Source organism: Xenopus laevis, chromosome 3S (genome assembly GCF_017654675.1).
Source record: "Xenopus laevis strain J_2021 chromosome 3S, Xenopus_laevis_v10.1, whole genome shotgun sequence".
Taxonomy (NCBI): Eukaryota; Metazoa; Chordata; class Amphibia; order Anura; family Pipidae; genus Xenopus; species Xenopus laevis.
In genome coordinates, this window is record NC_054376.1 from 23593418 (window position 1) to 23609076 (window position 15659).

Consider the following 15659-nt stretch of genomic DNA (forward strand, 5'->3'; position numbering starts at 1 on the left):
CAAAACATAATGTACAAAATTTCTTGCTGCTTCTTTAGTTACGCTTTAGTTCTCCTTTAAACGCTATAACTGGAACCTGAGATGAAGGTCTGAGCAAAGGGAAAGGTTGGGAGCCTACACATTAAAAGGTGGTTTAAATTCAACATTTAAAAACTACTGGAAAATGTATTTGAATATAAATGACGCAGGGCAGTATATTGTTTGTGTAAAACATGTTCATTTACTTCAGGCATATAATAAGGAGAGTCTTGAAGAAGCTCTTCAGTATTTCTTGGGTATGTGTAAACACAGCCTTATCATCACATTATCCATACCCAAAAGAAAACAGGTGTAACTAGAAAGGGAAGTTTGAGAACAAACTTCATGTTGGTTTGAAAAAACATGTAAGCTAACTGAATAAAATCTGATTGGCTGTTGGCTCTTCCCACAACCAATATTGAGTGTGGCTGTAAAAGTGGCAACAATTTAAATTTCCCCATTCACACTCAATGCGGTTGTTGGTTCCTCCCACTCTAGGGCATCTAACCAATATGGCTTTTCATTTGGGTTAACCCCATGACTATATTATTCAAGTGTGACCTCAAAGCTGTAAGAGTGGCAGCAATTTAAATTCCCCATTCAAATGTTGCTGGCTCCTCCCACTTAGGGCATACAACCAATATGGCCTTTTAATTTGGGTTCACCCCATAACTCTGTGATTCAAGTTTGGTGAGTTTGGCCTCAAAGCTCTAACATTGGCAGCAGTTTTAATATCCCCATTGAAAGTCAATGGTGAAATTTGATTGGCTATTGTTGGCTCCTCCCATTTTAGGGCATTAACCAATATGGAATTTTTATTTGGGTTCACCCCATAACTATGTGATTCAAGTATTGTGAGTGCGGCCTCAAAGCTCTAACATTGGCAGCAGTTTAAATTTCCCTATTGAAAGTCAATGGGTGAAATTTAATTGGCTGTTGTTGGCTTCTCCCATTTTAGGGCATCTAACCAATATGGCATTTTTATTTGGGTTCACCCCATAACTATGTGATTCAGTTTTGTGAGTGCGGCGCTCTAACATTTACAGCAGTTTAAATTTCCCTATTGAAAGTCAATGGGTGAAATTTGATTGGCTGTTTGGCTTGTCCCACTTTGGGGCATCCAACAAATGACCCTGTTTCCTTTGGGGTGACCCCATGACTATGTGATTTAAGTTTGGTGAATGTGGCTTCAAAACTGGAAGAGTGGCAGCAGTTTGAAAATCTTCCCTGTCAAAGTGAATGGAAAAATTGGGTGTTCTGAGTGCCGCCGTAAAAAGATAGCGGGTGGGATCGCTTAGAAAAGCACAAGTAACCTGCTACGCTATAGGACGAAGAAGTGTGGAGAGTTTGGGTGTTGTAACCCTAAAACTGTAGGAGTAGCATTAAGTCGAAGAACTGTATTTCAAATCAACATTACTGGAGGCTTCCCATTTCCTGGGGTTAGTACATAACTAAGAGAGCAATGCAGCGCATCTTACATTGTAAGATTGACATGGACAGAGATTTATGTGAATGGTGTATAAAGTCTGTAAAGCACTGCCACAATATGTTGGCACTATACAAATAAAAGGATAATAACAACACACACAACACAGTCTAAGGGGGTCCTTTTACTAAAGAGCGGTAAAAATATGCACACAAAATATAGACAAATTTGTCGCCGAATATGTTTTCGCCAGTTTAGTAACCTGCGGTAAATATAAATTTCCAATTTCCTTGCGCAAGAATATGTTTTCGCCAGTTACCGCATTTGCTGAAAATAACGCTACGTACACATTAATGGCTGGTTTACTAAACAGCTAAATGTACGAAAGACAAAATTAACGCCAGAATATTCGCAACATTTTAGCGACATCTACATAGGGATGCACCGAATCCAGGATTCAGTTCGGGATTCAGCCAGGATTCGGCCGAATCCTTGTGCCTGGCCGAACCAAATCCGAATCCTGATTTGCATATGTAAATTAGGGTTGGGTAGGCAAATCATGTGACTTTGTCACATAAGAAGATTTTTTTCCACTTTTTCCTTTCCTGGCCCTAATTTTCATATGCAAATTTGGATTCTGATTCAGCCAAATCTTTCACCAAGGATTCGGCCGAATACCAAATTTGGTGCATCCCTAGTAATTTATTTTTTTGCTAGAAGATTTTCAAGGGGACATGAAATATTCCAGAACACCTTGTTTTACCCATCATTCTGTTCATGCTGCCATTCCTGACAGAAGAGAGAAGTGACAGGATAATCAAAGATGTTTTGGATTATTTATATGATTCTATTGGCAGGGGGTAAATCTTGTGACTGGATGTATTGAAATGTGGATTTATATGATGCATACATGTTTGATTGGGTGAAATCTGTTTACTGTGTTGTTGATAATATCTATAAAGTTTAGCAGTTTTGAAGATACATATCTGGCCATGAATCAGAGCCGGGCCAACCCGGCCAGGCGCCCTAGGCAACCTGGCGGGCCACGGCGCCGGCTCTGTGCGCGCTTGACTGCGCATAGGTGCGCGCATGCGCAGAAGAGCATTTATGCGCACGCCACCAGCGGCAGACGGGACCGAACACGGGGTAGGTGACAGAGCAGGTACGTGCCTGGCGCCCACTCAGCTTTGCGCCCTAGGCACGTGCCTACTCTGCCTACCCCTAGTTCCGGCCCTGCCATGAATCATGCCATAATAAACGCCATAAAACAAAACTTAATTTTTCGCCAGAAAATTTGCAACCTGCTAAAATTACCACTAACGTAGGCTGGTTTGTTAACGCAGTTATCGCAATGATTTCTGAGGGCATTGCTGTTTAGTAAATTTAGTTGTTGCGAATATTCTGCCGGAAAAATATTCGCAGCTATAACATGTGGAAACTTAACCTTTTAAGTGCCACCCCACGTACAATCTACGTTCTGTGGGAATGGCACTTGAAATGCAATAGAACGTAGATTCTACGTTCTGCAGCATTTCAGGGTTAAGGAACGGCTTTTCCTACATGTTTGGGGGATCAGGGGGGTCACACATTCACAGCATCCCCACACGCACGCACAACATGCATTGGTCAGTATACACACACACACACACACGCACTTTTTTTTTTTTTTTTGCGCATCGTCTTTTTTTTGCCTGAAAAAAACTTTTATTGCCATTGCGAATAGCGTATGCTATGTTGCACTGCGCAATACCTTTTGTATGTTATTTCGGTGATTATACTGCAGTTTCGGTGATTTTGCTTTGCGAAGTTGTTCCCCTATTTCTGTCCATAAAACCTATTTGGCCATACTAAAATATTCAAACATTGATTCTGACTGCTGATTACGTAGGCGAAAAAAAAAAGCATTGATTTTTCCGGTTTTGTTGGATTTTAGTGATTTTATACCATTGCGCTCTGTTCTTTGTTACTTCATTTTGACCATGGAAATTTTGTCTGCTATATAAATATTTGGAGGTCTCTGTGTGCAAAATAGTTTGGTAAATCTTATCAGGCATCAAACTGTTCATAACAGTCCTGGTTTTCATATTTAGGATGCTTTATGCTGGTACGTCATGAAATGCGGGGTATATAATGGGGTAAAATGCAAGCTTTGTGACTATTTTCAGAAATTTCATAAAAGTGTTATGTTTAGCATTGCTTTGCGGTTTGGTAGTTTGCAGTAGAAAAATGTATTAACCTGCTTTAGATTTGTCTGAATGTGTACTTTTGGAAAATATATGGTTTTCTAGGGTCTCCATACTGTTAGGGAGTCTTATGGTCCATAATGCACATACCAGGTGCTTGTATTGTAGCAGTCAGAGTGTCATACGTGAAAATTCATATGTACTATTTTCATTTGGGGGTCTCTGTATGCCACCTAGTTTGGTAAATCTTTTCATTTCAGGCATCCAACTGTTCAGTACACCCCTGGTATTCATATTTAGGATGACTTTTGTTGGTACGTTAAAAATTATGGGGTATATAATGGAGTAAAATGCAAGCTTTGTGACTATTTTCAGTAAGTTACTATACTATATGGTTTTCTAGGGTCTCCATACTGTTAGGGGCTCTCATTGGGTGCTTATGTTGTAGTAGCCAGAGTGTTATACGTGAAAATTCATATGCCCTATTTGGATTTGGGGGTCTCTGTATGCCACATAGTTTGGTAAATCTATGTTTATTGGGTATCAAACTGTTTAGTAGACCCCCGGCATTCATATTTAGGATGCTTTATGCTGGTAATGATACATGGACGATACAATACTGGAAAGTTGAAGCTTTGAGGCAATTTTCAGGTATTTCACCAAAACTGCCATTTTTGGGAAAGCCTTGCGACTCAGTAGTTTGGAGTAGAAAGGCATGGGTACCCATTTCAGATTCGGTAGAATGTGTCCTTTCCAAAAATATATGGTTTTGGGGGGTAAACATATATTTCTGTGTTCTTACCCCAGAAAAAATGCAGTCAATGTGTTGATCTTTCATTAGCTGAAGTTACCCACGGGACTATTTGTATGTGCTTACCGTATATACCCGAGTATAAGCCGAGTTTTTCAGCATCCAAAATGTGCTGAAAAAGTCTACCTCGGCTTATACTCGGGTCAGCGGTACCCGACCCGAGTAGCTGAGATTGCAGTCACTTTTAATCATTCCTATACCAACAGTACCACTTGGGGAGAGACTGCAATATCCCACAATACCCTCTGTTGGTTATTTGAAAGAATAACAGTGCGCCATCTGTTGGTTATATGAAAGAATAACAGTGTGCCTTCTGTTGGTTATATGCAAGAATAACAGTGACTGCAATATCACACAGCGCCATCTGTTGGTTATATGGAAGAATAACAGTGACTGCAATATCACACAGCGCCCTCTGTTGGTTATATGGAAGAATAACTGACTGCAATATCACACAGCACCCTCTGTTGGTTATATGAAAGCATAACAGTGACTGCAATATCACAGCACCATCTGTTGGTTATATGGAAGAATAACAGCGGTTATATTAAAGAATAACAGTGACTGCAATATCACGCAGCACTCTGTTGGTTATATGAAAGAATAACAGTGCGCCCTCTGTTGGTTATATGAAAGAATAACAGTGACTGCAATATCACACAGCACCCTCTGTTGGTTATATGAAAGCATAACAGTGACTGCAATATCACAGCGCCATCTGTTGGTTATATGGAAGAATAACAGTGACTGCAATATCACACAGTGCCCTCTGTTGGTTATATGAAAGATTAACAGTGACTGCAATATCACACAGCGCCCTCTGTTGGTTATACGAAAGATTAACAGTGATGGCAATATCTAAACAGCACCCTCTGCACATGGTAGTGGGACAGTGGGACAATGCACACAGTAATCCGTTTGGCAATTCTCTGTCACCATCAACTTTGCAAAGAAGTCCGGTTGATCGCTGGGGGGTCGCTTTGGCAGAATGTGCGCTGCTGGGAGACAGGGCTGTAGTTGTTTCTAGGCTTATACTAGAGTCAATAAGTTTTCCCAGTTTTCGTAGGTAAAATTAGGTACCTCGGCTTATACTTGGGTCGGCTTATACTCGAGTATATACGGTACTTCATTTTGGGGCCTCTAAATGCCAGTTACTTTGGTAAACCTATGAACAATGGCCACCAAATTGTTTGGAGGAATCCTGGCATATTTAGGGTGCTTTTTCTTGGTATGTAATGATACATGGGTGATAATGGTGCTGGGAGTTGAAGATTTGAGGCAATTTTCAGATATTTCACCAAAAACGACAAATTTGGGAAAGCCTTGCGACTCAGTAGTTTGGAGCAGAAAGGCATGGGTACCCATTTTAGATTCGGTAGAATGTGTCCTTTCCAAAAATATATGGTTTTGGGGGGGTAAACGTATATTTCTGTGTTTTTACCCCACAAAAAATGCAGTCAATGTGTTGATTTTTCAAGACAATTTGGATCTCTAAATGCCAGGTACTTTGGTAAACCTATGCACAATGGGGATTAAACTGTTCAGTGGACCCCTGGCAATCATATTCAGGGTGCTTTTTCTTGGTATTCAATATAGTGTGTGATATGCAGAGCAGCAAAATAAAACCTTTGAAGTGATTTTTCAAAATGTACAATACATTTTTATAAAAAACACTTAGTTCAGACAAGCTTTGATGTTTGGTAGTTAGGAGTAGAGAGACAGTTACCCATTTTGGAATCAGCAGAATGTGTACTTTCCAAAAATATATGGTTTTCTGGGGTAAACCTACGGTTTAGGATTTAGTAATATACTGCCGGGAGTTTTTGCTGTACAGATGTCCTAAATCTGCCTAAAACTATACATATCTAGTATTGGCACGTTCGAGAGACATGAGGCTTTCTAAATCAGTCGGATTTTCATGCGTAAAATGAAATATGTTTCTGGTATAAGTTCATATATTGTGAAAAATAGGAATTTTTGATTTTTTTTTGTATTTAGCACTATTAATCTTTTTGCAGAGGTGGAAATACATGAAAAAAACTCAGTTTCTCCCCAAAATTTTTTTTTATAGTTTTCCTAGGTAAACTATAGGTTTCCCCTCAGAAAATGCCCCTAAAGTGAGAGAGCACAAAATGTTTCAAAATCGTCTGGCATTTTGCGTAACCAAAATGGTCAATTCTGCTGGCACTTAAAGAGTTAATGTAAAATTTAATGCACTGTAGTAAACTGACCCCAAACATATGTAACAAAGCAAACCTAGCTGGGCTCCAAACTGGAGACATGCAGCAAGTAATATCCTAGCTTCTGGTCTATATGAAAACACAGCAGCACTCACCTGATTGATTTCATTTGTCAACTGCGATAAAATACTGACTCCAATAACACAGTATTCCACACTGTCCTGAGGAGACAAAGGGATTTAAGTAAATTATTATTGAGATTCAAAAATACACGCAGGGCACGTCTGAAAAATCGAAACCAGGGAGCATTAAAGGGGTTCTGCACCTCACAAACACTTTTTTCAGTTGAGTTGTTTTCAGATTGTTCACCAATATCAAAGACTTTTTTCACAGTTTTTCCAAAATGTAAGTTTAAAGTGCGTGTCTCTAGTCTCTCAGTCTGGCAGCTCAGTGATCCAGAAGCAGAATCTGGACTGTTACAATTTGATACATTTAGGGGCAGATTTATCATAGGTCAAGGTGAATTTTCAAATTTCGATCTATTTTTTTATGTACTTTAACTAGGGAATAGTCCAAATTTGATTCGAATTTGACCCTTGATAAATATGCCCCTTAGTGGATACATTTCTCAGCAGTATCTGTGGAATATTAGCAACTATTGTATCAATTCTAACAGCTGCCTTTAAAGGGGAACTCCACAAAAACATAACAAGCTTTTTTGAAAAGTAAACATAATTTCAAGCAACTTTGCAATATACATCAATTAAAAAATATGCAGACTTTTCATGATTTTTAACGCTCTTCTGATGATCTCTCTGACTACTTTGCGAAGCTGGCTAACTACTGTTACTTTGTAACAACAGCCATCTGTCCTAAGGGCAAGGCCAGACGTGGCGTTTTTACGTTGCGTTTTTAAAAAAGAACAGCCAGGCGTAAATACGCATAAACTGCACTACCACTGAAACTAATGGAAAACGCACTATGGAAATTCACACAGGGCGCTTGCAAGCTGAAATCCGCCACAGGACGCCAGTATTGAACTGAAGAAGCTGCTCGGATGAGTAGTGAAACGTCTTCAATGATTACTCAGCAAGTCCAGTTGTTTTTAGATTTACCTATACAAGATATACCATGACCTGGATGAATGAAAATCTTCAGAGTCGTTCTACACGAATGATTTTTTTTAATAAAAAAAAATTGATGTTACTGATCCTTTAACATTGTGTTTCAATGAGGAAACAAATAATGTGGGTGATCAGTGGGCTCCGTGAATGACACCACAAGGCCCCAAAAGAAAACCTTTACATGATTATAAATAAAAATGTTGTCATAATGTTCACAAAATTGCCGTTTGTCCCCCATGATTGTTATATTTGAGTGAAATTAAAAGATTTAAAATACATGGGATCCGTTATACGGAAACCCGTTATCCAGAAAGCTCTGCAATAGACTCCATTTAATCCAAATAATCCAAATATTTAAAAATTTCCTTTTTCTCTATAATAATAAAACAGTAGCTTGTACTAAGATATGAACTAATATATATATATATATATAACTAATCCTTATTGGAAGAAGGGATGCACCGAATCCACTATTTTGGATTTAGCCGAACCCCCGAATCCTTTGCGAAAGATTTGGCCGAATACTGAACCTGGATCATATTTTGCATATGCAAATTAGGGGTGGGAAGAGGAAAACATTTTTTACCTCCTTGCTTTGTGACAAAAAGTCATGTGATTTCCCTCACCGTCCCTAATTTGAATATGCAAATTAGGATTTGGATTCCGTTTGGCGGGGCAGAAGGATTCGGCTGAATCCAAATCCTGCTGAAAAAGGCAGAATCCCGGCCAAACCCCGAACCGAATCCTGGATTCGGTGCATCCCTAATTGGAAGCAGAACCAGCCTATTATTACATTATATTATTATAGTAGACTTAAGGTATGAAGATCCAAATTACGGAAAGATCTGTTATCCGGAAAGCATCAAATCCTGAGCATTCTGGATACCAGGTCCCGTACCTGTACTAACAAGATCAATACATTGTCTGTAAATCGTTACTTCGAATGAGTAAAATGGGGATTCTATTGTAGTCCATAATTAGAAAAATAACCAAGATGAACTCTTATGTATAATAATAATAATTATGGCAATAACAGTCATTGATGTCTAACCTGCAGAAAACGCGTCACGTCGCCAATGACACTTCGGAACACATATTCATCCTTCTGACTGTCAAACCAGCCTAATTTGGTGATCCGGGCATACAACTGAATCAGAGCCTGTGTCACGAAGGAGGCAAGCTTTGGCCGGGTGGCCAAATACGTCAGCACATAATTCCCTGTGGAAAAAAGTGATGTTCATCAAACTTTAGCAGCCACCTAAAAAATGACAGCAAAATTAAAGCAGAGCTGCCTGTATGAGCCCTGCCACCTAGTGGATGGATCACCCCCACGACTGTCTCTTTTAAAGGGTTTGTTCACCTCTGAATTAACTTTCAGTATGATGTAGAGAGTGATATTCTGAGACAATTTGGTTTTTATTTTTTATTTGTGGTTTTTGAGTTATTTTAGCTTTTTATTCAGCAGCTCTCCAGTTTGCATTTTCAGCAATCTGGTTTCCAGGGTACAAATTACCCTAGCAACCATGAATTGATTGAATGAGAGACTGGAACATGAATAGGAGGAGGCCTGATAAGATAGACGAGTAATACAAAGTAGCAATAACAAATGTGTAGCTTTTTTAGAGCATTTGTTTTTTAACAAAAAAAGGCAAGAGGCAAATAATTTAAAAACGATGAAAAAAAGAAAACATAACAAAAAAGACCAATTGAAAAGCTACTTAGAATTAGCCATTCTATAACATAGGTAGTAAACAATCAGTGACTTAAGGGGGGATCATGGATCATAAACGGTTTGCTTTTAAATCTGAGCTGAATGCTAAGGATAAATTGCAAACATCACAAAGCAGAGCTGATTGGTCGGGCTGTTTCTCTCCAAGCATTTATCAGCTGGCCAAGAAATAGCCTGGTCTGATTCTAAAAGTAGATATTTAAAAGAAAAATGTATCCACATGCCCTCTATGAATGTTAATGTACTATTTAAAAAAAAAAAAAAAAAACTTTTTTCTCCGTTTTTACCACCACTGCTATGTACAATACAAGGCCCATTTATTTCAAATTCATTTTAACTAATATGAATTCTATTTTCCTCGAAAATTCGAATATTCGGCTACAAACAACGCCAAATTGGTCACTGAACCTCTCCCATTGACTTATACCGTAATTCTGCAGGTTCTAGGAGGTGAATAGTCTAATTCGAATTCTTAAATGGCCAGGGCAGTTTTGACTCTTAAAAAAAATCTGCCCCTACTTGTCAAGTTATGATGCAAGTTCTGTTAAATAAACTGTACCTGAATTAAAAAAAAAAACTATTCTTGGACGCCGGCGACTATTCTTGGACGTATAAGCCGAGGTAGAGTTTTTCAGCATATTTTGGGGGCTGAAAAACTCGGCTTATACGCGAGTATATACGGTACACCTCCTACTAAATGCCACATAAGTTGCACTTATGGGCATGACATAGGCAGTCCATGAACTTGTACTTAGTTTCCCCGTAACAGAGAATGATTTCAAAACCAAGTAAAGATTGGTGCAATGCACAAAGGGAGCCCTGTACTTCATCTCTGGTTAAAGGCAGAGACTAAAGCACAGGGCTCACTTGTGTCACCTTCCTATTAACAGGAAAAATAAGATTGCAGAGGAGCAGGAACTCATGACAACCAATAAGATTTGCTTTTAAACTGGTGACCAGTAAATATCACCTGCTGATTGGTTGCTATGGGTTACTGCTCCAGGGCAAACATAAAGGGGTTGTTCACCTTTAAATTAATATTTAGTATGATGTAGAGAGTGATATTTCGAGACAAATTTTCACATTTTATTCAGCAGTTCTCCAGTTTGCAATTTCAGCAAGGGTCCAAATTACCCTAGCAACTGCCTAGCAGTGGCCTCTGCACTAGCACTGAAGCCCCATGTGTATCACAAGGGTTCATTAACATTCATTTCAACTAATTACAATATGAACAGCTACATACTGTACATTACAGATATGGGATCCGGAAACCCATTATCCAGAAAGCTCCGAATTACGGAAAGGCCATAGACTTAATTTTATTCAAATAATCCAAATTTCTAAAAATTATTTTCTTTTTCTATGTAATAATAAAGCAGTACCTTGTACTTGATCCAAACTAAGATATAATTAATCCTTATTAGAAGCAAAACCAGCCTATTGGGTTTATTTAATGTTTACATGATTTTCTAGTAGAATTAAGGTATGAAGATCCAAATTATGGACAGATTCGAGGTCCCGAGCATTCTGGATAACAGATCCCATACCTGTATAACATATCATGGAAGTATTTTATTCTCTACTTCATTGGTCTGATCTAAGTGGCTAAATACACGAGTTTATTGTTTTAATCAAGGGCTGTAAAAAAAGGGGGTTCTGAGTAGGCCAGCCTGAAAGGCCACCTTGTTCAACAGCCAGCCTATATGGAAACTTGGAATTACTTCTGAAATAGAACACCACATTGTGAATGATATGACCATTATAACTTGAAGGGGTGGTTCACCTTTAAGTTTACTTTTAGTATGTTATAGAATGACCAATTTTAAGCAACTTTTTTTAAAAATTTTTTTTATAAAGTTTATTAATTATTTGCTTTCTTCTTCTGACTATTTACAGCTTTCAAAAAGGGGTCACTGACCCCATCTAAAAAACAAATGCTCTGTAAGGCTACAAATGTATTGTTATTGCTACTTTTTATTACTCATATTTCTTTTCAGTCCTTTCCCTATTCATAGTCAAGTGCCTAGTTCAAATGAATGTATGGTTGTTAGGATAATTTGGACCCTAGCAACCAGATTGCTGAAATTGCATACTGGAGAGCTGCTGAATAAAAAGCTAAATAACTCAATAACCACATATTATAAAACATGATACCCAATTACAAATAGTTTCAGACTTTAACTCTCTGCATGATACTAAAAGTTTATTTAAAGGTAAACAACCCCTTTAATGTGTGTGTAAAAGACACCTTGCAGTCAATGACAATCAAACAGGGTCCACATAGACACAATGTTTTACTTCAGAACCATTACGCTCTAAACAGCACTTGCAAATGAAGTACATTTAAATTACGTTTCAGTCCACCACCCAGAAAAATCAGTCTAGCAGAGAAACTCATAATAAACTGCGGATACTCACTGATATCAATCCTTTGCTCCAGAGGGAGGGGATTAGTGCTTCGTGACACAAGTTTGGTGAGGCAGGTGGCGGCCAGTAACTGAGAGTATGAGGACTGGGGAGGGAAGCAAAAAAAGTTATTTATGCATGAAAAAAACTACTGTCCCATACTTCATTATATAAGCTTTACCATCTCCTTCTACACTGTATGCCATTAAAGTTAGAGTACTCACACATTTAAAGGAACAATTCAGTGTAAAGATAAAAACTGGGTAAATAGATGGATTGACTGGATGTCTAACAGAACAGAAAACTACTTCCTGTTTTTCAAGCTCTCTAACTCTGAGTTAGTCAGTGACTATACGGGGGACCACATGGGACATAACTGTTCAGTAAGTTTGCAATTGATCCTCATCATTCAGCTCAGATTCAAAAGCAACAGGTATGACCCATGTGCCGCCCCCCCCCAGTCAACGATTGGTTACTGCCTGGTAATCAATCAGTGGAAACCAAGAGAGCTGCAAAGCAGGAAGAAGTGTTCAGGCTATTATGTTACACATCCAGTCACTTCAGCCTTTATACATTACATTTTTTGGCTAACTAACTATATTAGAAACATTTTTTATTTTGCACAGCCTATCTATTTACCCAGTTTTTATTTTTACACTGAACAATTCGTTTAACATTACATCCACTTGTACATCTAATGCACAGGCATTTTTTAACCTAATTTACCTCCAAATCACTCTTGCTTTCTCCCCAAAAACTATTCAGTGCACTACTACGAGGCCCTACATAAAAACTAAATACATATTCACTACATACAGTCTGTGTTACAGATGAGCAACCTAGAGTCTTTCAGATGCTGCTAAATTAAATTTACAAGTGCCCTTTGGCTGTAGGTAAGATAATAAGATTTGTAGTTTAACACCATTTGCAGAAGCACAGGTTAATAAACTCCACACTACATCATTTCCAAATAAAAGATAAAATTTGAGCACAGACACCATATCCTAAATCTCCTGTTTCTCAAACTATCCTCGTCTTTAGTTACGTCTTGCTGAAACTGCTATAATTTCCTTCCCAAATTATTAATGCTATCCTCTACGTTCTGCTCTCCAGGAGGCAACACACTGGCTCACCTTAGGGTTATCTGGCAACTTGGGCCATACAGATGTTGATAAGTTGTGAATGTGGCCATAAAGTCAATTGTTCGGCTAAACAAAGCGGACTATTAGACCCTGCCCAGGTTTAAACTGTTCAGGTGCTTCTATGCACTTAGGCATAGCTGTGCATCCCTGTGATGGAAGCCCACCAATATCTTGAAAGAAGGCCCTGATTTGTTTTCAATATACATTAAACAAACTAATGAGAAACTTGCTGGCAATGAAGCGCCCAAAATTGCAAATAATTATTGGAGAGTCGCACAAACACCATATGTATTGCAGGTGGGGAGCTTACCCCTTTTTTTGTGACCACCTGTGCATCAACGTTTTGGGGGGGGGGGGGTTTAACCCTCCCTTCGTCTCCATACAAAACATTTGTGCTACAAAGAAAAAACTAGGGGGATCTGCACCACTTAAGCAGGAATACCATAGGAAAAGCGTGAGAGGTGCGGATTAACTACACACAGCGCCAAAAATTGCCCCATGTGCTATGCAAGATCCAGCTTGGTGTTAAACAGTTTATTATACATGTTCAGTTTAATTCCCTCTCTCCTTTAGATTTACACTTCTTACTATCCTGCCTTGCACAACCTCAGTCTACATCTACCTTTCCCTCACCTACCCCCCCCCCCACCCAGCAAAAGCCCAATTTCTCCCATACGTACACTTCCCCTCTCAAGCAACAGCTGGCATTTGCTTAAACACTCGGAGCTGTTGGTGAACTCAACAAGTGCCTTTTCAGCCTGCAGCCTGGTGCTGGTATCTGTAGTCTCATACAGCTGCTTGCACAGGATCTCTAGCTGAGCTAGACTCTAAAAACAAAAACAGAGAGGAACTTAATTAGTCAAACATGCACCGTTTATGTATACCATGTGTTTTGTGGAGAAAAGGGAGCTGACATGCAGAAGCACATTAAAGTAGAATCACAACTAAGGAACCTCATGACAGTCACATGGTGAAAACATAAAGAAGCTTAGTTAGCTTTTAGTAAGCTTAATTAACTTTTAGTAAGTTATAGAATGACCAATTCTAAGCAACTTTTCAATAGTTCATTAGGTATTTTATTTTTTTTACAGTTGTTTAATTATTTGCCTTTTCTTGTGAATCTTTCCAGCTGACCTCATCTGAAACCAAATGCTCTGTAAGGCTACACATTTATTGTTATTGTTTTATTACTCGCCTTTCTATTCAGGACTCTCCTATTCATATTCCAGTCTCTTATTAAAATTAGTGCATGGTTGCTAGGGGAATTAGGACCCCAGCAATGGCTGATATTGCAAACTGGAGAGCTGCTGAATAAAAAGCTAAACTCAAAAATCACTAATAATAAAAAATGAAAACCAATTGCACATATCTCTCTCTACATCATACCAAAAGTTAATTTAAAGGTGTACAAACCCTTTAACTTTTGGACAATAATTGCAACCTGTTGCGCTTAAGTGTGACAGGTCTGCATGTAAACATACACTTCACATGTCACTTCAAATGGTGGAAAGAAACAAGAGCTGGGAAGCACAGTGGATGCAGTGCAGCTTTTTGATAAGCAGGGGGAACGCAGGGCAGCGATCTGCTAAATAGAGATAAGTAGGAAAATGCTGTGACAGGGTGACACAGCGTTACACAATACCCTCCTAGCCTGCCCAATCATCTATTGCTATACTGTGAACTAATACTCAGACACCTTCCCAGCGCCACCTGAATTCCCATTCTTTCCTGACCAATATCAAGCACTGTTCTCTGTTTGGTACGGGATCTGTTATCCAGAAACCTATTATCCAGAAAGCTCTGAATTATGGGAAGGCTGTCTCCCATAGACTCCAATTAATCCAAATTTTGAAAAATTTCGAAGCAAACACCCCCTGCATTCCCATTCCTTCCAGACCAATATCAAGCACTGCCCTCTGTTTGGAAAGGGATCTGTTATCCAAAAACCTACGAATTATGGGAAGGCCGTCTCCCAATGACTCCATTTAATCCAAATTTGAAAACATTTCCTTTTTCTCTGTAATAATAAAACAGTACCTTGTACTTGATCCCAACTAAGATATATATATATATATAGATATATAGATATATAGATATATATATATATATATATATATATATATAGATATATATAGATATATATATATATATATATATATATATATATATATATATATATATATATATATATATATATATATATATATATTGTTTTAGAAGCAAAACCAGCCATTGACAGTTAGATCCAATATATCTTATAGGGGGGCTCCTTTTGCCTAGAAGATGTATTAGAGCTCACTCTATTAAATTTACCAGACATCATGTCTCTCTATAAGCAGGATTTGTGCAAAAGACAGAATGAAGAGAAACAGATGCTGAGAGAGGGATACACTTGATTATTTCAGAAACAATGCAGAATATTTAATTGATTGTATTTTGAAAGTTTCTTATTTCAGTAAGGTGAATCTTATATTAAATTTTCATTTCCGCCACAGTGCCCCTTTAATGTTTACAGGATTCTCTAGTAGACTTAAAGGGGTGGTTCTCCTTTAGGGTAACTGTATTTTATAGAATGGCCAGTTCTAATCAACTTTTCAATTGGCTTTCATTATTTATTTTTTAATAGTTTTTTAAATATTT

At 38.3% G+C, this 15659-nt stretch overlaps 1 protein-coding gene across 1 annotated transcript in view; it reads right to left on the reverse strand.

The window, feature by feature from the left end:
- Positions 1–15659, reverse strand: part of xpo7.S (exportin 7 S homeolog) — a 40887-nt gene that overhangs the window by 20715 nt on the left and 4513 nt on the right. The window contains 4 exon segments of the mRNA NM_001091028.1: positions 6774–6839; positions 8794–8960; positions 11890–11983; positions 13700–13846. Of these exon segments, the coding sequence (NP_001084497.1) occupies positions 6774–6839; positions 8794–8960; positions 11890–11983; positions 13700–13846 (474 nt within the window).